Source organism: Petromyzon marinus, chromosome 10, assembly GCF_048934315.1.
Source record: "Petromyzon marinus isolate PM22_M1 ecotype Great Lakes invasive population chromosome 10, UKy_Petmar_22M1.pri1.0, whole genome shotgun sequence".
Classification (NCBI taxonomy): domain Eukaryota; kingdom Metazoa; phylum Chordata; class Hyperoartia; order Petromyzontiformes; family Petromyzontidae; genus Petromyzon; species Petromyzon marinus.
Genome location: NC_133676.1, coordinates 2,058,747 through 2,085,019, shown reverse-complemented (window position 1 = coordinate 2,085,019; position 26,273 = coordinate 2,058,747). Strand labels below are relative to the sequence as shown.

General features: G+C 45.9%; 1 protein-coding gene across 2 annotated transcripts in view; it reads right to left on the bottom strand.

Moving 5' to 3' along the window:
• Positions 1 to 25,499, bottom strand: part of ARHGAP21 (Rho GTPase activating protein 21) — a 36,338-nt gene extending 10,839 nt beyond the window's left edge. The window contains exons 1-19 of one of the 2 annotated variants that reach the window (XM_032951844.2): positions 24,961 to 25,499; positions 20,381 to 20,557; positions 19,368 to 19,413; positions 18,301 to 18,393; positions 17,221 to 17,299; positions 16,163 to 16,217; positions 13,742 to 15,566; positions 12,782 to 12,910; positions 12,318 to 12,432; positions 10,629 to 10,686; positions 9,448 to 9,597; positions 8,382 to 8,684; positions 6,584 to 6,645; positions 5,642 to 5,781; positions 4,900 to 5,048; positions 2,918 to 3,073; positions 2,072 to 2,150; positions 1,365 to 1,438; positions 104 to 193 (exon numbers count right to left, since the gene is read on the bottom strand). In XM_032951844.2, coding sequence (XP_032807735.2) covers positions 104 to 193; positions 1,365 to 1,438; positions 2,072 to 2,150; positions 2,918 to 3,073; positions 4,900 to 5,048; positions 5,642 to 5,781; positions 6,584 to 6,645; positions 8,382 to 8,684; positions 9,448 to 9,597; positions 10,629 to 10,686; positions 12,318 to 12,432; positions 12,782 to 12,910; positions 13,742 to 15,566; positions 16,163 to 16,217; positions 17,221 to 17,299; positions 18,301 to 18,393; positions 19,368 to 19,413; positions 20,381 to 20,557; positions 24,961 to 25,023 — 3,843 coding nt within the window. In that variant the 5' untranslated portion in view covers positions 25,024 to 25,499. The remainder of the gene's footprint in view (positions 1 to 103; positions 194 to 1,364; positions 1,439 to 2,071; positions 2,151 to 2,917; positions 3,074 to 4,899; positions 5,049 to 5,641; positions 5,782 to 6,583; positions 6,646 to 8,381; positions 8,685 to 9,447; positions 9,598 to 10,628; positions 10,687 to 12,317; positions 12,433 to 12,781; positions 12,911 to 13,741; positions 15,567 to 16,162; positions 16,218 to 17,220; positions 17,300 to 18,300; positions 18,394 to 19,367; positions 19,414 to 20,380; positions 20,558 to 24,960) is intronic. The other variant, XM_032951845.2, reaches the window with a different exon arrangement.
• Between the last annotated feature and the right edge of the window lie 774 nt (positions 25,500 to 26,273).

Sequence of the window (26,273 nt, the reverse complement as noted above, 5' to 3'; positions counted from 1 at the left end):
ATAGCAAACCAGTCGAAGCATTCATACCACACAACTAATCACCGTCTTGTTCTGCTATACACTACACACAGCGTTCCACCCTCTGAGAGCAGCCTGGCTCTACCTTGTTCTTGGGTGAGTTCTCCGCGATGGTCTTGAGATGCATTGAAAGGAACTTCAATGTGTGGAAGTGATGCTCTGGGAGTTCATGGATCTATAGAAATACAACAAATGTTATTATTATTCACTGTAAACGCATTTCTTGCGTATTTTTCTACATAAATGAAAACCATATCCTCCAGTAAAAGATATGCATATCGGGTAAACGTGAATATATATAACACACCCAAGTGTCGCGTAACTCTCTTAACTGCAGCAGTTAGGGAAAAGTGTCAGTAAGCAGGTCTTGTTATTAAAAACAATTGTTTTAACACAGTTGCTGAACACAGGCCCAAATGGTCACCTCACACATGTCCTTGGTTACTCTTCCGTCTAACTTACACTGTGATGCCGAGCTGTTGGATCTGTATGATAGCTTCACTTGCAGTTGTATTTTGTCGCATGCTCTTCTCTGTTTAGATTCGAATGTAATAATCACCCTACATCCAAACACATGGCAATCGTCACCCCCTACTGCATAAACATGGTAGGGCCCTTTTGAAAAAGAGTTCCGATACTCTGCGAGCCTTTCTTGGGTAAACAAGTGTAATAATATTCTTTGGGTCTTACGATAAAGTCACGCAAATAGGTTCAAATAAATAATAAATAAACTACGACGTTTCGATCACAGCACAAGTGATCGTGATCAGGAGGAAAACAGAGGTGGAAAGCTGCCAAAAGCAGACTGTTATAGTTAAGTGGAAACCCTCTCTATGGAGGCGGTTAAATCTTGACTTAAAGCTTTCGTGACTGCAGGAATTAATATTCTTTGGGTCTTTCGGTAAAGTCATGTAAATAGGGTTTCCACTTAACTATAAGTCTGCTCTAAGCAGCTTTCCCCCACTGTTTTCCTCCTGTTGACGATCGATTGTGTTGTGATCGACAGGTCGGAGTTTTTTGTTTATTTTTATAACTTTGAACCTATTTACGTGACTTTACCGAAAGACCCAAAGAATATGAATTCCTGCAGTCACGAAAGCTTTAAGTCAAGATTGAAATGCAATAATAATCACCATCAGTCGCAGATGCAGGCTGTTTAGAATCCACACTAACCCACATGCCCAATTTTGTTTGACCTCTGAATTACTCCTGCATAATACATATTTATATTTGTCCTATTGTAAGACAGTTTTAATGACAAATGCGGAGAATATTCCATGTGAATTCATGCATTTCATTATGTTAGTGTCCAATACTTGCAGTACACCTGAGCGTAAAATGCTTACCAGTTTTTTAAGTGCTTTCAATCTTTCCACACCATTCTCCATCCGATTAGCATCAATAAATTCATAGTATTTTTCTGGAATGGTAAACAGTTTATTTGAATTGCAGGATTCCGCAGTGCACAGCAGGAGACACTTTCCTGAACGTTAAAAAACGCATGATAAAATATAAACATCCTGCTGCTTAACAAAAAATATAATCATGAGCGTCATTGTGAAAATAATAACATAAATAAGCTAAAAAATGTCCTCCTCCACATATCTGAGCATACATTTTTTTTTTACAAATCTCATCAGCCACACAGCCTTCTTTATGGGAGTGCACAATTTCAGAAAAAAAAGTTAAACGCAAGCAAACTCTGGACCAGTTTCAACATTCAGTGTTATCGTGATCACTCAGGTTTACTTGAACCAATGTTGGATGTTTATAGGCAAGGACCCTCTCTGTTAGACATGGGTCCTAATTCAACACAAATCTATACAATACATAACACAAGATAACCATGAGTGTAATTGTGGAGAATACTGGATATCTGTGAAAAAGAGCTGTATAGATAATCGGATCCTGAATACAAACAATGAAACAAATAATGAGATTATACACCTCCATCATATAACTGTCCCGTGTAGCTATTGGCAAGCACTTGGTCCATCATGTACTCTACACACCAGGGAAGTCGCACAGGGACAGACGCTGGTTGCCGAGTTACCGTCAGTGAAGAGTGGCTCTGGAAGCTTTCTGAAGAACGACTTCAGTAGACTGCTAATGACATTCAGGTCACGCCATTTCTGAAAATTAAAATGACGAGCAGAGAAGAGTTGTTGGAAAACACATCCTAAAAATGTCGTCACATTTACTTTTTACCTTTGGTTACTGTGGGTGCTGTTGTCGCCCCATTATCCAAATAGAACAGTGATCAATTCTCCAAGGCCAGTGCGCTAACCATTATGCTGTGGCTAACCATTGAGTGTAAATGTTGTGGCTTGGCTCTCCAACACACCGGTGTACTGTACTAGTGACGAATTTGCATGTTCTGTTTACATGACAACCCTTACTAGTTGGCTGTTGTTGGGTGGTGGCGGGTTTTAACGACACACATATATATACGCGATCTAACCCAAAAAACCCTATATTATTATTCCCTTGACTGCTTCCTTCTTTTCCCAAGTTAAAAAAGCTAAAATAATGAAGAACAAGAATGGGACTTAAAACTTTCGTGACTGCAGGAATTAATATTCTTGGCTCGTTCGGTAAAGTCACGTAGATAGAAAACAAAAATCTAAAGTAAAAAACCCACGCCGTTTCGATCGCAACACAAGCGGTCTTCTTCAGGTGGAGAGGAAAAAAAGCCTCCACGACCAGCGGCACCTGAAGAAGGCCACTTGTGTTGCGATCGAAACGTCGTGGGTTTTTCTGCTTTTAATTTAGATTTTTGTTTTCTATCTACGTGACTTTACCGAAAGAAGCAAGAATATAATAAGAATGGGTTTTACCCTCTGGTAAACAAAGCGACACGGCAACATCTCGGTGTGCACGCAGGCGACCCCTCACGTACATCGTCGTTGGTGTCAATCTCCGTTACGCCACGGTTGAGCTCCTCCTGCAGGCTGCACACGGCAGCGTTGTTGCCAGGGACACGATAGATCCCCGTAGACTCCAGCCCACGCTCCTCTACCAGCCCACAGCACACCTCCACGATCAGCGGCAAAAACTGCATCCACACCAACGCGCACACACCAGCCACCAACGCACATTCCCATACACGTTATTATTCAAAATAAATTATGAGCTTCATTGTGAAGCTTAACGCACAAAATATATGAAAAGACAATGGTGCCCTTTTTCATATATCCTTCTCTCCATTTAATTTGTTATTTATACTCTCCATGATATTCTTGGGACTTTCGGTAAGGTCATGAAAGATCCAAGAATATGAATTCCTGCAGTCACGAAAGCTTAGAGTCAAAGATTTACTCTCCATGATGCTCATGATTATTTTAAGCTATGTATTACACAGCTTTCACAAAACTACGACCCGTAATGTAAACAGAGAGGGTCTGTCTGCAAGATCAGCGGTTCGCCAGCATTAATTCAAGCAAGCCTGACTGCCGATGAGGCAATGAATGTCGAAACCAGTCCAGGCTTGCTTGAAGAAATGCTGAACTGCCAGTTGTTTATAGGCAAGGACCCTGTCTGTTAGATATAAGTCCTAGTTTGACAAAGCCAATGTAATACATGACTAAAACAATCACGTTAATATTCATATTGGGGAGATGTAAAGAGGGAATTTTTATGTCACTAGAATGTTTCTAATTATTACACACTACAATACAAGTCAGACAGTTTGTGAAACTAGATATGCACATTGGTCGAGATATGTGACAGGAGCAACCCGGGTGGATCAGCAGGAGCACGAGCGGCTTGCAATCAAAAAGGTTGCAAGTTTAAATCCTGGTTGGGGGTTGACTCGTTATCTATCTGGGGTCGATAAAATGCCTACCACTTTGTGGGGAAGTCAACAGTAGTTTTCTACGTATGAGACTTGCCCCCACCATAGGAATGGGGAATTTCCACCACTGGCTCAGGGCTGTAAACAGGAGATGAGTACCACCTCAAGTGCTCATTTGAGCAACACACTTGGCCTTGAGCGTAGCAAACGTCTGTTTTATTAGAGGCACTACACTGTTCCAAAGCCGCACACTGACCTAGTTGAGAGAACCTCGTCCAAAAACAGAGAATGGTTAAAATCAGGGTGACGATTACCACATTGGACAAAAGTACGATTCATAATTGAGTTTTAGGCTGAACCACGTAATGATCCGGCAAAAAATTGTGCCGAACCTTTCCACCACCCAACACAGGCAATCAAATGTAATAGTTAAAGTGGTGCGCAAGTGTAAAAGCACCAATTGTAATCGCTTCGGCACCTTCAGGAAAATCCAGAAGTCAGAATAACTGTGTCAGCTGACCCGGTCTCCTAAAGAGATGGCATGACCTCACAGGAACAACTAATCAGATTCAATCAATCAATCCAAGAGTTGTAATGTTGCATATTCAGCAAAAAGCCGAGACGGACCATCACAAATTAAATTTTGAATTAAAGCTTTCGTGACTGCAGGGATTAATATTCTTGGTTCTTTCGGTAAAGTCACGTACAAGGGAAACAATAAAATAATAAATATATAAAACAATAAAATTCTCACGACGTTTCGACTGCAACACAAGCAATCATCATCAGCAAAAAAATTGCTGTGGTTTTCACACCTGATGATGATTGCTTGCGTTGCAGTCGAAATGTCGTGAGAATTGTATTGTTTTATATTTTTATTATTTTATTGTTTACCTTCTACGTGACTTTACCGAAAGAACCAAGAACATCACAAATTAGTTATTCTATATATTTTTTTCTAATTTATTTCGGCCAATGATTAACATTTTATGTTTTTCATTATAATTGCTCGTGAATATACTAGAATTGAGCGCAGCATGGTGTTGGATGGCAAGTTAGCCCATTCACATGGCAAACATTTCACGTGCCTTGTTGTGGAGGCCTGGAGGGCAGTCCTCAAGTCGCACTCCGAACATGGCCACTGCATCTGTGTTTGATCTTCCACTAAACGGATTTTTCATGATGCTCTGGATGCCTTTACGCCACAGTGCCTTGTCCTTAGGGGGGCTCAGGTCCTCTGCGAAACGGCATTCACCACAAGAGGACATGCAAATGTGAGGTATTGAGAACACCATTGCAAACAAGGTCTTCCATCTTAAGGGATTTTCCAGGTGAAATATTTAACAAAAATAGATGCTCTGCAGGCCTCGAGTGTAAATACACAAACACAGCAGCACTTGTGCAATTTACAATTTTTTTTAAAGCTATTAAAATACGAGCATATCTAAGCTCTGCAAAATGAAAGGCATTAAGATATTTCTTGAACGGAGCAAGGTGATTATAGGAGCTTGAAAAAAAGAGAATGTGGAAGAAATTCCCAAGTGGAACAGTGCATGTAAAAGGAGAAAGCGAATTGTTGTGATCAGCAGTGTGTTGGTTCAATGAGTGGGTGATTGCGAGGGTAGGTTGGTGGGTGAGTGGGTGCGTGAATGGTTGAGTAAGCGAGCGAGTGGGTGAGTTGTTAGGGCCTGCAGTGTGGTGGTTGAACAAGGTATGACGCAGTCTTGTCTGGTCAATATAGGAGGAACGAAAGAGTCAAGTTCACAGGAACAATAACCAAAGTAGCACCAGTTGTAGAGTGAATACAGATTTAAAGTAGGGCACACTCACCCTTGGAGCCAGCCTTGCGATCCGAGTCCTGTTTTGGAGATCGTGGGACCCTCTGCTCAGACTTGGGCCCCAGCAGCGTTGACTTGCCCAGTGTTTGTCGGAGCATGCGAGGAGATGGCTCCACCTTGTTACCTAGTGCACTGTACAAAATACAAACACACCACCTTCATCACCAGCAATAATCAATCCACTGCTGGAAGAATGCCTTCCAAAGCCATCGCCAACTCTCACAATCCTGCGATGCAAGACTCCATCCAGTACCTAAAAATGGAACTGAACTTATCCCTTCATGTCTTTGGTGGACATCCTCTCAGATGCATTCCGTTCCTTGGCTGCCACTCTTGCCCATCATTCCTTCTCGTGGTGTATTCTGCCCAAGCCCACTTTCTTAACAGTTTGGAAGCTCTCATCAACCTTCCGACAGGTTTATTGTTCGAAGAAATGTCAAAGTTGGGCTCAGAATAAATATGAGTGAAAGAAATGTCAAGAACACATATGCACAAGGAAAAACAACACGCGCATCTACGAAAATGCTCGACAACATAATATGCACAATTCAGTCACTGTCAGAAATATAAGGAATAAACCACAAGGTAAAATGTATGGAAATGCCCAACGAGCATATCCAGAAAGATTAATTTAAATGTAACAGCACATAACGTACCAAGAATAAAATATTAAAAAAAATCTGTAAAATAATGGAGTTGGCCAGACATTCTGGTACAGGACCATAGAGCTTGGGCAATTGTTGGTAGCAGCGGTTCTAGCCGACTTCCAACTTACCTGTGGTTTTCCGCACCTCTGTGGGAAATGTATGCATTACGAATCCTACTGCGTGAGATGTGATTTGCATGAATGGTGGTCTAGACAATAAGATAATTACGATAATTATTTTAAGCATTTTTTATTCTATCTCAAAGTATCAATTCCAGGACAACTTACTTGACATTGCTGTATTCTTTTATCTTCCTGCTTATCAGATCCCGGCTCAGAGCCCCAGAGTCCTAAAAAAAATAGACATTTATAACAATCGAGAGTAAGGTGTGGACGAACAGGAAGATGTGTAAAATAACCCCTGGTTGGAGACCCGCTCGGAAGTGCAGCACTCCACCACATTCACATCCTGCGTCTGGCCACAAGGCTCGGTGGTTAAGCGAGCGACTTGCAATCAGAAGGTTCAGAATTCAGATCTGGCTTTTGCTAAGTTTTCATAATACTCAAGTATTTCACCTGGAAAAAAAAAATAACTTAAACTTAAACGATTGATTCCTCCGCACATGTCGACGACTCTAAAATGTCATGTCACCGACAGTGTTCAACCACCACCCTTGCAGGTGAGCAGCACAATTCCTCTCCTGCTTCAGACTTGATTTGAAGCTTTCGTGACTGCAGGAATTACTCTTCGGTTTTTTCGGTAAAGTCACGTATAAATAAGAAATAATGAAATAACATAATAGCGTACGACGTTTCGGTTGCAACACAAGCAGCCATCATCAGGTACAGAAGAGCTAAATTTACGAGAGAGGGGAAACACATAACCTCAGATGTATAAACAGACACCCAAGTAGGGGGAATTAACACAGATACAACAGGGGACACAGAGAGAGAAGCATACCAGACAAACAGGGTTTAGCAAAATTTGGAAACCATATAAAGCAACACAGACGGTCGGTCAACACACAATTAACGCATAGTCCGGTTGATCACGCTATTTCAAAGATTGCTAAATTGCAAGTTAAGTATGAAACTCAAAATACAGACCGCACACACACATCCAAGTAGAGCGAACCAGCACAGAGACAAGCACACAGTGAAGTCGCCTTACCTTCTCTGCCTATTTAAGGCGACTTCAATGTGTGCTTGTCTCTGTGCTGGTTCGCTCTACTTGGGATGTCTGTGTGTGTGCGGTCTGTATTTTGAATTTCATACTTAACTTGCAATTTAGCAATCTTTGAAATAGCGTGATCAACCGAACTATGCGTTAATTGTGTTTTGACCGACCGTCTGTGTTGCTTTATATGGTTTCCAAATTTTGCTAAACCCTGTTTGTCTGGTATGCTTCTCTCTCTGTGTCCCCTGTTGTATCTGTGTTAGTTCCCCCTACTTGGGTGTCTGTATATACATCTGAGGTTATGTGTTTCCCCTCTCTCGTAAATTTAGCTCTTCTGTACCTGATGATGGCTGCTTGTGTTGCAACCGAAACGTCGTACGCTATTATGTTATTTTATTATCTCTTATTTATACGTGACTTTACCGAAAAAACCTAAGAGTCCTTTCCTGCTTCTTCAATAACTGCTCCACTTTGAAATTCCCTCCAAATGTCTTTTCAATAAGCTTATAATCACCTGGCTGGCTCAATTCAACACACGTGTTCATGCTTATCCATTTCAACTTTTAAAGTGCTGTTTATTTCTAGAAACTTTACGTTTTAGACCTTTGGACTTGAGCCCAGCAACTGTGTAAAAATGTTGTTTACAGCCCTGAGCCAGTGACAAGGTGAGTCTATCCACAGGACAATCGCTGTTAACTTCCCTATAAAGTGGTGCTAATTTAATCGATTCAGGAGAGATTATGTGCCAAGTCAACCCCTGCCCCCCAATCAGGATTTCAACTCGCATACTCTACAATGGAGCCACTTGGTTGGTTGGTTTTCATCTCGGGAACCTTTGGGCCTGTGCTCCACAACCGTGCAATTAATGTTCATGACATTCAGAGCATTTCGTTTTCCATTGCCACCCACCTCGCCGTCTGGGTTGCTACCCTCCTGTATCGCGTGAATCCAGCCCAGCATTTCATCCCGGCTTTCCGCCTGGAACAGGTACTCGCTGCAGTCAGACGTGGTGAGACGGAACACGTTCTTGCGCCGCGTGTCACTGTAGGAGATGTCCACTAGGCTGTTTTTGATGCTCACGGGGTGGTCATCCTCGGGGACGCTAGGTTCGCCGGCTCCGCCGCCCTCGCGTTTGTCTTTATGCAGCAGCAGTGTGTGGCCTCGCAGGAGGCAGTACACCTGCTTCCACAATCGTGTGCTGCCGCTTAATCGCTACAGGGCGGCACATCGGGGTGAGGGGTTGGGGGCAGGACACGAGAGAGATTCACAATCGATTTCTGGGTTAGGCAACGCAATGATCTGACCAAATCTCATCTACATCATGAGGAAATGTGTACATTTCATCGTGAGAATTGTTCTTCAATCTACCAGTGAGCCAAAGTGTAAATGGTTGATGTGTTAAACGCCCGTATGCGTGACGACTTGTTTTGCTTGACTGTGTCGGTTGGTGGAGGGTTCCAAGGACACGACATTATCCACCTCGGATTTTCCGACAACAGTCATCATAATGCCCAATGGGACGGACTGCAGGAATGTGAGAAAAACTTACCTTGTAAAGTTGGGCTCAGGATAAATGTCCACCCAGCCGCTGACCAACCAGCAGTTGGGTACAACAGATATACGATTGGCAGGTCAAGTGTGGTGGGTTCAAGCGTGGGTATTCCCACCTCTTCCAACAAGTATGGCAAGCGTGGACGAGAAGACCAAAGACCCTTTAGATCTCCCTCTGGTGGAGGCTCTTCTGCCAGCAGTGTTATGAGTGAGACATTGCAGGGCTACACTTTTACCTATTAACTGAGGAATGAGGGCAATGCACCACGGGGTGCCTTAGGCCACCATGCCATTTGTACATTCACGTGTACCAATCACTGCATTCGTTCCTGACTTTCAGAACCAATAATCGATTCTGCAAACGGTTACGGTTTACCGGTTATCGTCTAATAACTCAAACTGCCACCAATGCTCTGAAGGTCACCTTGGCCTTCTCCCCATGAAAGCGGAAGTGCAGCCAGCCCTGCTTGGTGACATCGCCTCCCAGGCCCAAGTGAGTGATGTCTGATGTAGAGCGTCGCCTCCGGTACGATCCTGCTCCTGCATCCTCCGTGAACTCGGGGTCTTCCACAATCTGAATATCGCAGTCACATAGGCTCCTTCAATGCTCTTGATACATTATACTCAAGTAAAGCACAAGCTGAAAATAATAGGCATTTAACTGTCCAACAGGCAAATACTTAACCATCAATCACCACAATTCTCGATTAGGGTGACGTAAACATGGTCAAGTTAAACTAAAAGAAAAATCTCATGACAATATAATGCAAGACTGACAATAGCAAAGTTTCTCCCAATATTATGAACAATATTATTCTTATCCATAGAAAAAACCATTCATCTGCTTAGCACAACAATCGCCTCTAAGCTGTCATGGAACATTTATATTACTCATCTGGCTAAGGAGGCATCGCGAAAGCTTGCTTTCTTTTCCATGACAAAGCATCTTCAACGAGCAACAATTATTACTTCTGCTACACAAAACTACATTTGGCTGAAACTGGAATCCTGCTGCTGTCATACTTGGGGTGAAGCACCCAGTTCCTACCTCGCTTCACTTGGACAGAATTCAGAGTGAAGCAGCAGTCAGGGTGATTGACAATCCAGCACTATCACTGGCGATCAGTCACCTCCTTTTGAACCTTTCTATTGCTACTACCATAGTAACTATTCCTGTACTTCACCCATAAAGTATCCTACACCCATGTTGAGGACTGTTCATCAGTGACTATTTCATCTAATACATGCTCTGTTAAATCACCGCACTGAAAGGTCACAACACATATCTTTCTGCTTCTTCCCTCGAAATGCTCCACTTAGGAATTCCCTCCCATCATCTCTCGTCCCAAGCTCTTATACCATTGTCCAATTGAAGAAACTGGAAAACCTAATTTGGACCGTGACACTGGCACACAATGGCCTACTGTTTTCAAAAGATGTCGCAGGATCTTTAACGTCCACTGTGAGTGAAAATAGATGGGGTGTAGTATTTTACAGTTCACACACACCACATTATTAATCAGGGTTGCCTGCCTGGTCTGAACATGCAGTCACAGAGCCGTGTCACCGGCCAATCAGTAAATCCCTTATAATATTAACACATACCCCTTCAGAAAAGAAGTTCTTGAGTTTCTTGATGCTTGGCACTCGCTTTGGCTGTTTCCTGTGAGACAACGCTATTATCAGTCGTGAACACGTACTTCTTTACAGCCAATGTTCTCATGCAAAATTTACTGTTGTGTTAGGTCACGTCATGATCCGGCCAAAGCTCTGTCACATGACCCTCCCACCATTCGACACCGCCAAAGAAATCAAACGGTCATGTGTACAAGCATTTAACATGCCAATTATTGTTTCAGCTTAATTTGCACAACCAAATCAGGTAATAAATATGCAGAACATCGCAGTAACACAGCTAATTATTATCGATCTGAAACAATACTAATTGGTGCATCGTTAAACACTTGTATGTGACAATTGTATTTGTTTGGCTGTGTCCGGTGTTGGAGGGTCTTGCGAGAGAAATTTGGCCAAACCATTAAGTGGCCTAACACAAAAATGAACTACGAATTTCCAGGGGGAAACCATCATCATATTTACTATACTCCAAAAGATTTAATTCTGCACTTCACTGCACAAAATAATGTTTAAAACAAATTATGCAAGCTGGCTATTCTTAATATGCAACTGTAACAGCTAACAGCAACAATCTTATGTTGCGCATTACAAAATAAATAATTAGCATCAGTGGGAATATAACAAAATAAAGAATCGGCCAATACACCTCATCTTTTTTTTTTTTTTTCGATTTAAAGCTTTCGTGACTGCAAGGATTCATCTTCTTTGGTTCTTTTGGTAAAGTCACGTAGAATGAGAATAAAATAATTAATTGATAAAATAACACAATAATATTCTCACTATATTGTGTTATTTTATCAATTTATTATTTTATTCTCATTCTACGTGACTTTACCGAAAGAACCAAAGAAGACCTCATCTTTTTGTTTAAAGTTTTGCATCGAACTAGGACCCACGTATAGCAGAAACGGCCCTTACCTATTCACATTTGACAGTTCATCATCATTGGTTCAAGCCAGCTGGGCTGTGCTATAAGACGATGAATATCGAAATTGGTTCAGTTTGTTTCTGTTGAATCAACGTTGCTGATATTATGCACCCCGAAGACTGTGTTGTTAGTGGGATGTGTGAAATAACACTTTAGTAAAGTGTATTGTCTGCCTATTTATGAAGCTGCTTATCAATAAGCGAATGAGTACAAAGACTACAGAGGCAGATCATGTCGCAGGGATGTGCTAGGCCATTTGTGTTGTGGGTCACAAGCATACTCTGAAAATACGAAGTCAAATGATGTATCTTGCCTGCACATCAGATTACAAATGCTGTTAGGTCAAGGTAGTGCTGTTGGTCAGATGCCTCAGTGGCAGAGAGGGAGACACGCAATCTGAAGGTTGCAGGTTATAATCATGAGTACCACTTTTCGGGTAAGTCAATAGTGGTTTACCACCCAATGGAGTCTCGTCCCTTTTTGTTGACTGGTGGTATTTCCTCAACTGGCTCTGCAGGGTCGTAAACAGGCGATGAGCACAGGCATTTTTTTTTACAAGACTAAATAATGCAGGGTTATCGGTGACTGGTAAACTGGTAACCCTTTTCAGAATCAATTAAAGTAAGGAACCGGTAATGGATTGCAATGGAATTTTTTGCAGGAAATTACTTTGACACGGATTACTATAGCGAGCACTGGTGTGTCATCTCGGTAGGTGCAACACTCACAGAAGAGTCTTTCCCTCCTCACGTATCTCATCCAAACCCTCATCGTACGACTTGGAGCGCTCCGTTCCCATCGCAAGCAGATAGGACGACCTGCGACTACCCTTTACGGCGTCATCTAAAAAAAGAGTACCAGAAATGCATCAATAATATCAACAGAGATTTAAAGTTTGTTTTGTGTAACCAGGTGGTGAGAAGTCTATGGACAAAGATAATGTCATTCGCAAGAGTGACCTGGGCCATCAAATAGACATAAGAACATAATAACAACAATTGACCGAATACAAATCAGAGCTACAGCACTCATATTGATGTCACTCCTGCAAATTATCCTATCTTGGTCTCACTCAAGTTCTCGCGGTGATAAACAAAATAAATGTGAAAGTTGACTGTAATTTGCCACTTGTTACAGATCTGTGTCAAGTGAGAAGTTGCGCCAATGCCGGGCACATGTTAAAATGTCTCACCGGGATCATTAGACCACTGGCGCCGTACAACGCCAGTGGTGCCCATAGTGGGGGGGGCCCTCTGTGAGGACACGACAGCCGAGGCAGAAATGTCTTCACTGTCCTGTTCCCCAGGGCTCCCAGGCTCATCTACAGAACACAGGCAAAGAACGCAGAGAAATTAGCAGGTGTATTACAGCGTGTGAATTATAGAATATTTAAGTCTAAATAATCACAAGCGTCATCGTGGAGAAAATGAATAACAAAATAAACAAGCAGACAATACGTCGCCTGCATACGGATCTATCAACATAAAAAAAAACTGTGAATTTCAGTAGCATCGGTTCAACACATGCAAACTCAGGACCAGTTTTGACAGTCAGTCTCATCAGCAGCCGGGCTTGCTCGAGCCAATGTTGGTGAGCTGCCAGATGTTTATAGGCTGCCAGATGTTAGATACGAGTCCTAGTTTGACACAAAACTATTTAATACACAACACAAAATAATTATTCGCGTCATTGTGGAGAGTTTTAATAACATAAATAATCAGACAATACGTCTCTTTTACGTCTGTACCACCACAAAACATTTTATAAAGCCAACAGCCACATGGCCTTCAGCGTTGCGTGTTTAAATACATCAACATGTTGTTGGTAAAAACACTCACAAACAAATGTACCAAATGTTTCACGTGAAATTACGTCCTGCATCTTCAGAAAAATCTACAAAGTCAGAATACAATTCAGGAATTCAGAATAAACCGTGTCACTTGACCCAACTTCTTAAATGCACTTCCTTATCTCTATCAGAAGTGAAACGTGAGAATTGTTCAACTTACCAGCAAGCTGAAACAACAGTTGGCGCATTAAACAACTTGTATACGTGACAATTAATATTTGTGTGGCTATGTTGGGTGGTGGTGGAGGGTTTGATGACACAAAAAATCAGTGATGAATAGCAGTTTCACTGCCTCGTACTCACCTATGAAGGGAATTGCAGCTAATGAGCTGCTAGCAGGGGTCTCGCCGACCTTGTTGACAGCCTCTTGCTCAACCTCCCTGTGGAAGCCCTTCCTGCGGTCAGTCGGCAGCCAGCCAGGGTGTAGGCCTGCCTCCTGCGCATCGACCGCAAGGATGTATGAAGGGTGGCGTAGCGGCGGTGCAGGCCGGCCTAAAGGAGGCTTTTCCCGCAGCACTACGCCAGACGTAGCGGCAAGCTCTACAACACCCGGTGATCTCTGCTGCTGCCTGCCAGCGGTCAAATTGCTGTGAAGTGCAGGGTACGAGCCAGTCCTATCCTTGGTCTCCTGGAGGATTGAGCAGCCCTGGCGCACACGAGTTGGCGCGTTCTGACTGTCCGATTCCGAAACGGTGCGTTCGGCCCTTACAAGCTGCGGCGGCGGCGGGGCCACCTGTAGGCCGCTGTTGAGCAAATCTCGAGATTCCAAGGACTTTGACCTGCAGTGGTAGGCGTCGACGCTGTTTCGAGCATCGTCTGTTTTCCTCGAGTCTGGAGGCTGCAATTTTACCGATGTCGAGGAATAATCCGGCTTAAACTTCCCGGCGCGAGATTTTACGTCGTAGCGTTTGCCAAACACGGGTGGTTCGAAGCGTGCCGGTGCCATGCCCGCGCTGCCCGTGTTCTCACCACGGCACCTCTCAGAACCTCGAGGCCATGCCCTGTCCGATGAATCCCGGCATTCCTGACTCGAGTACGTGCCTCTTTCGGTAGGAAACCTGACCGCCTCTGTCGCTGTGCACACGTTGCTCTGGGAAGGTGCGTCCCCCATTGCCTTCATTAAACCGCCTGAGAAATTACGTGCGGCCGAATCCTTCTGCTGCGAGAACTCATACTTGCCGGACCTGGCGATATTGTCGTTGGAGTGGGTCCGGCAATTCGGAAAGCTTGCCGGGGGGGATTCCATCGCGAGGGCGTCTTGAGACACGCTCCGCCCCCACTCCTTGGTCTGCACGTTCTCCCCAAGTCGGTCTTGAGACGCGCTGCGGCAGCGGTTGCTGCCGGCCCCCTGCTGGCCCCTGTCCTGCGACGAGCTCCTTGTGCGATAGTGTGTCGCGCTGTCGGGCGGCGCGGGCAGTGGGTAGTGTGGCGCGGCGTGAGAAGTGCCGCGCAGAACGTCCAGCCGCTCCTGCAGAGTACGCGTCCCGAACGTCCGCCGGTAATCCTTGTACGTCGGGTACTGATCCCAGCCTCCCTCTCTCACGTTTGCACCTGCGCGCGCCAGGTTGCTGCCCGGGTCAGTGCCGCCGCAGGGTAGATAGTAGTTCCCACCGGGCGGTGCGAACGTGGCTCCCGCGGGATAGGGCTGGTTTGCGTCATGAGGTTGTGACATGTACTTCCGGACGAGGGCTTCACCGATCCGGCTGCTCGCTTCCTGCAGCGCACTCCGAGACGTAACGCTGACCGGCATCGCCGTGGGCACCGCGGGAAGCGATGCCTTGCGCAAGACCTGCTGCGAGTCTGCTCTCTGCGGCTGGCAAGCGTGGCTCATGCTTGTGAGATCTACAACTTTCCCTGGTGGTACTATGAATGTCTTCATGCCACCTTTCTCCTGCGCGTAGAGAACCGGGCTGGACTTTGTGAGACTGTCTGAACGAGGGGGGATTGGCATGTCGAAAGAAGAAGATGCTGGTCCCATGCCGCATGTGGAGGCGACATTGGAGCCTGGTTGAGAGATGCAAGAAGTGCTTGGGAAAGGATAACTAGACATGGGTGGAGGTTCTGGGATGTTGTGGGCCTTCCCCTTGTAAGAGTCATTTCCTTTTAAATAAGCATCTTGGGAGTAAGCCTGAAAATATAAATGTTTACACCGTTAATACATCAACGGTACCTACAGAATTCACAGTGCACAATATTTTTTATCTTAATGATGTAATTGAAGAAATTAGTTCCAAAAATGTTTAAGTGTTATGGTTGAATAACCACTTAAACCTACAAGCATGTGGAGGCCTTCATCCAGCATTGGATTGACAAACAGTTGCACATGTACATATTTATAATGTGCGGTTGCTGTGAGTCAGAATTTGATCAAAACCCAAAGTGATTTCCTGTTAAAATGAGAATTGAGGCAGTGTTCATCTCCTGTTTAAAGCCCTGTGCGGTGGTGGAATTTCTACATTCAAATAGCAGGGGAAAGTCTATCCATAGGACCACCACTGTTGACTTGCCTACAAAGTGGTAGTCATTTTATTGGCCCTCGAGGGATGATGGACTGAGTCAAACATGAACACAGCATTTTAATTCGCAACCTTTAATAATAATTTACATGTATAAGGTGCATTCCATTCATAGATCCCAATACGATTACGAGCTGCTCGCTCTACCGCAGAGCCACCTGGTATTTAGAACTGTCAAGTAAATAATGATCATTATACATTTTCTTACCAACTGCAAAATATCCTCATCCTTGGGCATCACAGAGAGCCGCAGTAGCTGATCACTACAACACACACAAAGTGTATACACACACACACATCAGACAATATGGCACCTTCACATATCTTCTTCCACAGAAAAAAAAATGTACACATCCCGTCAGCCACAGCCATTAGGGAATGCATCATTTCAGTTGCATTGGTTTAACACAAGAACTATGGACCGATTTCTACTTTCTGTGTCTCAAGAGTAGTCAGGCTTGCTCGAACCAATGCTGGTGAACTGGAAGATATCTATAAGCAAGGACCATTTCTGTTAGACATGGATTATAGGTCAACAAATATAATACAAAACACCAAATAATAATTAGCATTGTTGTGGAGAACCACCATGCTGTATATTGTTAATCATTCTCCACAATGAAGCGAAACATGATTTTACGTATTACACACAAACGTAGCTTAACGGCAAAGCAGTGTGCATGTGTTAGACATGGTTCCCCATACTATCATGTGCACTGCCAACATACTGCGACAGACCACAAAAATACATAACTCCATTTATATTACTACTACAATGGTTACTGTTCCCGTCAACTTCACTCGTTGATTCCTCCATCCATGTTGAGGACTTTCTACCACATTGTTTCGCCTCACACCACTGTAGGTCACAAAAACACTCACTTAACCATTCCATCACCCAATCACTCGTCACAATGCAGATCATGAGCATTCTTCTTCCTCTCACTGCTCCACTTTGGAATTACCTCCCATAGTCTATTTTCCCAGAATAGTAACGCATTTCTGAATTGAGAAAGGTTATTATAAAATTCTGGGAAATGGGACGATGGGTGGGAATTCTCAAGTTGAGCAGTGCGCGGGAAGAGGAGAAACAAGTGTTGTGATCTGCAGTGTGGTGTCAATGGGAGGGCGAGTTTGAGTGAGTGCCGCTAGTTGCTAGACACTTGACATTTTGTGCCTTTGCCTTTCAGTCCGTGATCAGCAGCAACTGTGTTTAAAAATACATGTGTATATTCTGAAACAACACAAGAGAAACAACAAACTTACCAGTTTTGAATGAGAGAGATGACTTGAGAGTAGCTTTTGCCAATGATGCTCTCACCATTAACTTGGACAATTCTGTCTCCTATAGAAATCACAAAGGAACGTGTTTTACATTGTTTCTTAAATAATACTGCACTTATGCACACACGTGATGACGCAAAGCATGTACATAAACACAAAAGTAATGTATGCAATGTGGATGTTTAACACAATGCAAAAGTCCAAACGTCAAAGTAATTTCCTGCTCAAGTGAGTTATGAGGTGGTGTTCATATCCCATTTACAGCTCTGGTATAGTGGTGGATGGACATTCCACATTCTTATGGTAGGGCTGAGTTAATGACCCAGGATGATCTAGGCTGGCCAGTCGGAAAATTTGTATATGGCCACCCCGATTGTTTGCATGTGTGTCATGTGTGTAGATGTGCAAGTGTATTTATCTGTGAATATATCACTGATAAGAGTGTGAGGCTGATTGATGCTCAGGTGCAGTCTTGGGGTGGCTCCCAACTGGTCAATCATGTAATGTATGCTGATATGGTAATTTCTGCTCACTGAGGACAGAAGAGCGACGCTCACAATGAGTGGAGCCCTGGGCAGCTAAAACGCAGCAAGTTGGCAAAGTGGGGAGAACATGTGGTGTATCTGACAGTCATTTCAGTCAGTCATCCCATTAAGATCTGGGTCTATCCGGTGACCTCCTGCCAGGGAGCCTTCCACATTCACCTTACCTCAAAGTGCACCAATCCTGGTGATGCAAGAACTATGGTGACATCACTGCTTCTGAATGGTGGCTGTGTTTGTTGTATGTGTGTATATTTGTATATGTGTTTTTGTTATTTGTATGTGCGATTATATATGTGTATGTATGCTTGCATACGTGTAAATTCACACTGGACACTTGCAAACAAGACGTTCAATCCCAAGTGGCACTTCTGGTGAAATGTCAACGAAAAATGTTGTAACCAATAAAAAACAAACTTGAAATTGTGACCTTCTTGAGTGCGTGCCGCTTACTCTGCCACCGAGCCACCTGGCGGAACACTGTATGTGACATTGGTATAAAGGCAATGCAAGACGGCACCTGTTTGCAGGCCAGCCTCACTCGCTGGGCTTCCTTCCTTCACTTGCTTCACAAAGATGGTGTCCATGGGCTCCTGCCGAGCCCTGCCAGCTTCTGTGCAGCACAGCAGAGAGCAGGCAGAACACGATGCGAATGAACGACATCTCTCTCGCTCTCTTACTGAACCGGTGACACAAACTAGGGCAGTGAGATGCACCAGCATGTTTTCTGCGTGTTGCAGTGGTTCATGGTTCAACACCGACAGGCCACCACTGGTTAATACGGTGTATTTATTGTAAGCGCTTCATGCCGTCTGCTTCACAGTGGATATTGAAGGTCCCGTGATCTTATTTAAAACGCGCAGGCCATTATGTGCCGGTGTCAGTCCAAATTTTCCAAACTAAAAATATTACACCACAAAATGAGAAATTAGGAAACGTCGCAATCATCGTCCCTAATGGCTGGTGCCGATTCACCTTGTTGCCGCACAGAGACAAACGTACTGGGGGTACTGTCAGAACGTGTGAGACAAGACGCAAGGCCCTTCAGCATTTAAGTACCGTATACATACAAAAGGTTATGAACTTATTATTACAAAGGGAACATTAATAATATTACTAAGTTCTGCTGAATAAAGCTGTAGTGGTGTAATGGTCGGCACACTGGACTTGCAGTCCAGAATTTGCAAATTTGATTCCATCTCCTGGTGTGGCAGATGAATGGTGCAAGTTTATTAAATCCCACCCACCCCCTCTGTCCACCCAGAAGTATGAATGGGTGCACTACCGCGAGAATTAGATTGGGGTAGAGTGTGGCGATGCCCACCTCTTGCCGCAACGTGTCCGATCAACATAGAGCAGCAGACAGAATGCCCTCTAGCCCCCCTTTAGTGGAGGCCCTTCCACCATTAGTGGCTTGAGCTAACTGCAGGGCTGCACCAATATTTTTTTAATATCTGATAATTAACTATTTATTGAGCTCCAGAGGGAAACATGCAAACAATAATTAATGGAACGTTATACAGAGCGTGTAATCTCATATCCCTGTACTCATGCCAACAAGGTGAGTGCGACCAGGTGACCACACACCTGCAGTGAGCTGACAGGGGTCCCCCCCCCTTTCTGCCTCCTCCTCCTGCAAAAAAAAAGTTTGAACATTTTCTGAGCACTGGCCCAAAATATGTGGCCAGAGACAAACAGTATACGACCACAAAGATCTGCTTTGACAGTATCCCACTATTTGGCCTTAGGTCTTCTCTTCCTATTGGTTGCCAGACTCTTGGAGACCACTCCAATGTCTGTCTCAGCAATCGTCTCTCCCCCATCCTGCCTAATCACATATACAATACTCACCTGCCATGATCTCTTCTGGACTTCTTCATTGATTATCCTGTATTTCCATGACATTTTTTCGATTTAAAGCTTTCGTGACTGCAAGGATTCATCTTCTTTGGTTCTTTCGGTAAGGTCACGTAGAATGAGAATAAAATAATAAAATAACACAATAAAATTCTCACGACGTTTCGGCCACAACGCAAGACGGCCGCTTGCGTTGTGGCCGAAACGTCGTGAGAATTTTATTGTTATTTTATTATTGTATTCTCATTCTACGTGACCTTACCGAAAGAACCAAAGAAGACGCCATGACATTGTGATATATTTTAGGATAATTATCATTGACACTCCATGAAGGTTTTATGGGAAAAAATTGTTATAGCAGGATATGTGTATTATATAGACAGCATAGAGAGGTGCATGTTGGGAATTACAATGAGACATCAGGGAGGTAGATATGGATTAGAGAACATACGCAGGTTGAAGACATCCAAAGCGTAAAAAAGTAGGCTTGGGCAGGATGCGTCACTAGAAGGGACAATGAAAAATAATAACGGAGTGGCAGCCAAGGAATGGAATGGATCCAAATGGCAGCCAAGGAATGTACGTCGAGCTCGGAGAAGGAGTGATGAGATCTATTCGTGTGCAGGTGCTGGATGGATTGTTGCATCTCAGGATCATGAAGTGGCAGCAGCTTTGGGAGTCATTCATCTAGTAGTGGATTGATCATGGCTGATGATGATAATAAGACTGTACAGGGCTTGTACCTTCTGGTAGGACGTGGACTCTGGTGGGTAGACAATGAAGTGGCGCAGAGTAAAGCCAAACCCTTGGAGCCCTTTGCGGAGTATGACCGTGCGGGGACCAGACCAGGAAAAGATGTCTTCATCCACTACCCGTTCCGTCTCTCCCACCACACTGCCATTGCCAGAGAACCGCGTCTGCTGCCAATCAACAAAACAATTAACACGTCATTAAATTCACACAAATAATCAAGCACTCAAGTAAGCAGTCCCAGTTGCTCAGCACAGATCCAAGCCCCAAAGTGTAAAGTAGTATCAGCAATGAGCACTAGAAACAAACTGTACATCAACGTTATAATACACAAGCGTTAACAGGTTTCTTGTATTAAGAACGTGTATTGTAACAGCTTAGTGAAAAGATACGACAGGAGGGCATTCCACAGTGGAGCAGTGCAAGGGAAGAAGCAGAAAGAGAAGTGTCGTGACCTGCAGTGTGGTGATTGAACACAGCGTGGATGAGATGAAAACAGTCGGTCTGGTGGGTGGGTGATTGGATGAATGAGCGACCGAGTGTGTTGTTGTGACCTGCACTATGGTGTTCAACCACCCTCCTGCAGGCAGCAACAACACACTCACTCACCTACTCGCCCGCCTACTCATTTGCACACCCACTCGCTCACCAGACTGACTTATGTCTTATCCATACTGTGTTGAAGCACCATGCTGCAGGTGACAACGCTTCTCTTTCAGCCTCTTCCCTCGCAATGGTCTACTTTGGAAATCCGTCTCAACGTCTCTATTCCCCAAGGTCTTGTAATACGTAGCTCAATTTAAAAAATGCGTTCAGTCTGAAGTATTGCAACTTTAATGGTGCTGTTTGTTGCTGGCTGCTTACCGTTTTGGGTCTGTGCTCAGCAACGCAGCACAAAACTAAACACAACCACGCCTGATATACACTACCAACTAAACGCACTGTAGTAGTGTGCACTCGGCAAATAGCATCCATACAATCACATGGTTATTAAAACAGGACATGCGTAGGTCACTGCTTGGCTCAATGTCTGCAGTGGCAATAATAATCATGCGAATAATACGCCTATGTGAAGGTAATGGTGCTGAGCCATCAGAAGGCACAGCAGCGCTCCATATGACTCCGTGATGCAGGCAAAGTCGTGTGGATGTTTCCAAGAGAGGCATACCAGTTGTGTATGCCTGTTGGATTCATTACAATAAATGCACAAAAAATGCATCCGACCATGCGGTAGAGCAAGCAGCTCACAATCGGGAAGGCTGCGAATACAGATCCTGGTTGGTGGTTGACTCAGTCGATTATCATCCCTCCCTCCAAGGCTGATGAAGTGAGTACCACTTTGCGGAGAAGTCAATGCTGGCTGTCCTATAGATAGACCCCCCCCCCCCACCATAGGAATGTGCGACGTACATCATTGGTTGTGCAGGGCTGTAAACAGGAGATGAACGCTGCCTCAATGCGCAATTGGGCAGGAAATCACTTGGAATGTTGTCCAAATTCTTACCGTCGCATCAGTACGTTATAAATATGTACACATGCAGCCGTTTATTAATCCACTGCTGGATGAAGACGTCCGCATGCCTTGAGCCATGGGGGTTATTTGACGATACTTTACCACACTTCCCAGTGCGGGTTGAGGTTGGGGGGGGCACAGATGTGGGAGCACAGAAGCAAAATACATTCAAACAATGTATTTTTTATGCACCGTCATTGCTGCCCATCAACGCTTTTCAGCCTATACCACCTATTATGCATTTTTATCACATATCAAAACACTATTCAGGCTCATCCCTGTGTAACTTCTGAAATGTAGTGTAATGGCCCTGTAATATACAAAATGACACTTCAGCATGAACGCTACTTATAACAGGGTGGTCAAAAACAATCCATGACAACTTCCCCATCAGCCAAGCATGAGTAGATTAACACAATCATGTGTAAAACCAAATCAATTTCAGCATCAACCATCTTCAATTCACTGGCGGGCAAAGCCTCTTCAAGCCACCGCAACCTCTCATGACCCTGCGATGGAACAATCCAGCCAGCCCCTGCACATAAACTGAATTAATCGTTCCATCTCCTCGATGGATGTCCACTCGGATGCGTTACAACCCTCGGCTGCTACTCCGTTATTATTCTCGACTGTCATTCATCGTCCCTTCGAGCCGTGATGTGTCCTGCCCACGCCCACTTCAAATGTCTTGAGAATATGGATGTTGTTCTATAGATAGACTCCCCCTACCATATGTTCCTTTGTATCTCAGTTTAATTCCAAGCATGCGTCTCTCCATGCTTCTTTGCGCATTTTTTTCGTGAATGACCACGAATCGTATACATCATCATATCAGGTCATACAGTGATTGAAAACGTTCTTCTTTAGGCAAATTTTAATGTTGTTAATTAAACTCTTGATAATCATATTTAAAGTTAACATTGCTGATATACGTTTAGGCCATACAAAATAATCATGAGCATCATCATTAGGAATATAAGTAGAAAAACAAAACAATTCAACTAGGACTCATGTTCTACAGAAAAGGGACCTTGCTGAAAACATTTTTGGCAGCCCATCAGTATTGGTTGAAGAAAATCTGACTGCTGACACCGAATTCATGTTTAAATTGGTCCAGAGTTTGGTGTGTTGAACCAATGTTGCTGATATGATGCACTCCCAAATGGCTGATGGAATGTGTAAAAAGTAATGAATTAATTCAAGTGGAGGGACACGTGTGAAGGTGCTGTCTTCTTGCTTATCAACAAGTCTCGCAAGTTTACGTGTGTAATGACTTATACTGCCATTAATAATGTAAGCTCATTCGAATACGCAATCGATCGTTACAACTTATCTGTGTGCAATAAGGATGTCTATAAGTGCATTGCTTAGTGCTCGGGGAGCGACATTCCACAAAAAATATATACCACGTAGTGGACGCTAGGGAATTCAAATGGAGGTACATGGGTGATAGAATGCAATCAGTGAAATAACCGGCAACCCTGCGGTTTATAAAAATCCACTCACTCCCTCGACCAAGAAACTACTGATCAGGCACGGTGACGTACGGTCACATTCCGGCAGCGTTCAGCTGGGATCGTCATCGGTTAAGAGCCCCAATTAAACAGCCCCGAGTGTTGACGCAGAAACATTGGTGTGTAATATTGAAAGAAAAAAGGATATTCCGGCACAAATGCGTGTTTTTAGATGTGTACCTCACAACTAATTAGTAAATGACATCAGCAGTTGGCATGTGATCTCAGAATTCGGTTTAAAAGGCACAGTTTACAAATGTTTGTAGGTGTTTATGTTATTTGTGTACATTATGAAATGAGCCCTACATTGCTCGAGCGTTGCGAATGCGCCAGGCTGAATGTGGCTCATTGGAAGCTATCACTGATGCCCGTGCCCATGATCAAGGGGCTCCTTGTTAAGGCCGGATGTCGACCCATGGATGGCTTGCTCGAGCAGCTTGCACTCAAACATTCCAATGCTACTTGCAGCATTCGAGCGCAGAACGCCAGAATCTCTATCAGAATATAACCCGTGATTGTTAACCGATATCCGGTAAACCGGTTATTCCGTTTTGAGAATCGATTACCGGTTACGAGAGTCAGGAGCAGGCAACAGTTTCCTGTAACGAACTAATGCACCGATTTACTAAATGCATGTGCCCCATTGTAATTCCAGTACGCCTACCATAACAGTTGTTCCCTTCGGTCACACCCCGAGACCCTGGACATTTCCCCCGCCGTCACCGTCCCTCCAGGACCCCTACTCCTCTTTCCACGGAATCCCTCTCAGTCCGGTGACTCCCCTCCTCTCTGCCGCCCCCCTCACGAGGACCCCCCCCCCCGTCACTCTTAATGCGGGACCCGGCTGCTCCCCCTACAACTCCCGGCTCCACGCCCCTCCCGATCTCTCTCACCCAGGACCCCGATCTCTCTGACCCAGGACCCCGATCTCTCTGACCCAGGACCCCGATCTCTCTGACCCAGGACCCCGATCCCTCTCACCCAGGACCCCGATCCCTCTCACCCCGATCCCTCTGACCCCGATCCCTCTGACCCCGATCCCTCTGACCCCGATCCCTCTGACCCAGATCCCTCTGACCCCGATCCCTCTGACCCCGATCCCTCTGACCCCGATCCCTCTCACCCAGGACCCCGATCTCTCTCACCCAGGACCCCGATCTCTCTCACCCAGGACCTCGATCTCTCTGACCCCGATCTCTCTCACCCAGGACCCCGATCTCTCTGACCCAGGACCCCGATCTCTCTCACCCAGGACCCCGATCTCTCTGCCCCAGGACCCCGATCTCTCTCACCCAGGACCCCGATCTCTCTGACCCCGGTCCCTCTGACCCAGGACCCCGATCCCCTCGCCCATCCCTCACCCCGTGTCCGCCACGGCCCACAGTGCCCCCCTCCTGCCCAGAGGGACCTCGCGCGTCTCACCCCGAGCTCCCCCCCCCCGCACCACCACCACCACCATCGCTACGCGCTCCCGAGTCCCAGCTCGTGCCCACCGCTCAGGGACCTCGGCCCCTGGAACCAGCGCGGAGTCCCCCGCGAGTCTCACCCGGGGGGCCGGGCCGCTCGCCTCCCCGTCCCGCCCGTCCGCCTCCCTGGGCCGCGTCGCCATCTTTGTTGGCTGGGGCCGCCGCCGCCGCCGCCGCTTCCCCGAGATCGCCTCCGCCGCCGCTCTCCTCGCCTCTCCTCTTCGCTCCTCGTCCTCGCTCTCGCGCCCCCTCTCACTGCTCCTCCATTTCTCGCTCCTCTCTCTCTCCCTCTCTTCCACCTCGTCTCGTCACCCTCCTCCGCTCGTCGCGCTGCTTGCTGGTGATGGTGGTGAGGCCGCACCCTTCTACCCCCGGGGTGAGGAGGAGGGCGAGGGGCCACCACCACCACTCCTCCTCGTCCTCTTCCTCGTCCGCTTCCTCCTCCGGCGCCTCTTCTTGTCCTCCTCCACCTCCCGCTCCTCCTCCTCGTTCCTCTACGCGCCGCGCCGTGCAGCCATGCTCCGCCGCGCTGCGGTGAGAGGCGGTGGCGAGAGGGAGGAGAGGAGGAGGCGGCGGCTCGCGGAGCAGACGACGAGAGGCGCGGCGATGGCGCGGGCCGCCCGCCAGGCGGCGCTCCACCCCCCCAATTCACCCTCCCCTCAATTCACCCCCCGCCAGATCACCCCCCAAATCAACCCCCCCCCAATTCACCCCCACCCCCCAAATCAACCCCCCCCAATTCACCCCCCGCCAGATCACCCCCAAATCAACCCCTCCAATTCACCCCCACCCCCCAAATCAACCCCCCCCCCCAATTCACCCCCCGCCAGATCACCCCCCAATTCACCCCCACCCCCCAAATCAACCCCCCCCCCAATTCACCCTCCCCTCAATTCACCCCCACCCCCCAAATCAACCCCCCCCAATTCACCCCCCGCCAGATCAACCCCCAAATCAACCCCCCCAATTCACCCCCCGCCAGATCACCCCCCGCTAGATCACCCCCCAATTCACCCCCACCCCCCAAATCAACCCCCCCCCAATTCACCCTCCCCTCAATTCACCCCCACCCCCCAAATCAACCCCCCCCAATTCACCCCCCGCCAGATCAACCCCCAAATCAACCCCCCCAATTCACCCCCCGCCAGATCACCCCCCGCTAGATCACCCCCCAATTCACCCCCACCCCCCAAATCAACCCCCCCCCAATTCATCCCCCGCCAGATCACCCCCCAATTCACCCCCCCCCCAAATCAACCCCCCCCCCCAAATTCACCCCCTCCAAATCACCCTCTCCCAATCACCCCCCCCCCCCCAATTTCACCTCCCCAAAATTCACCCCCTCCATTTACCCCCCTCCCCAATTCATCCACTCCCCCTCAACCCCCCTCAC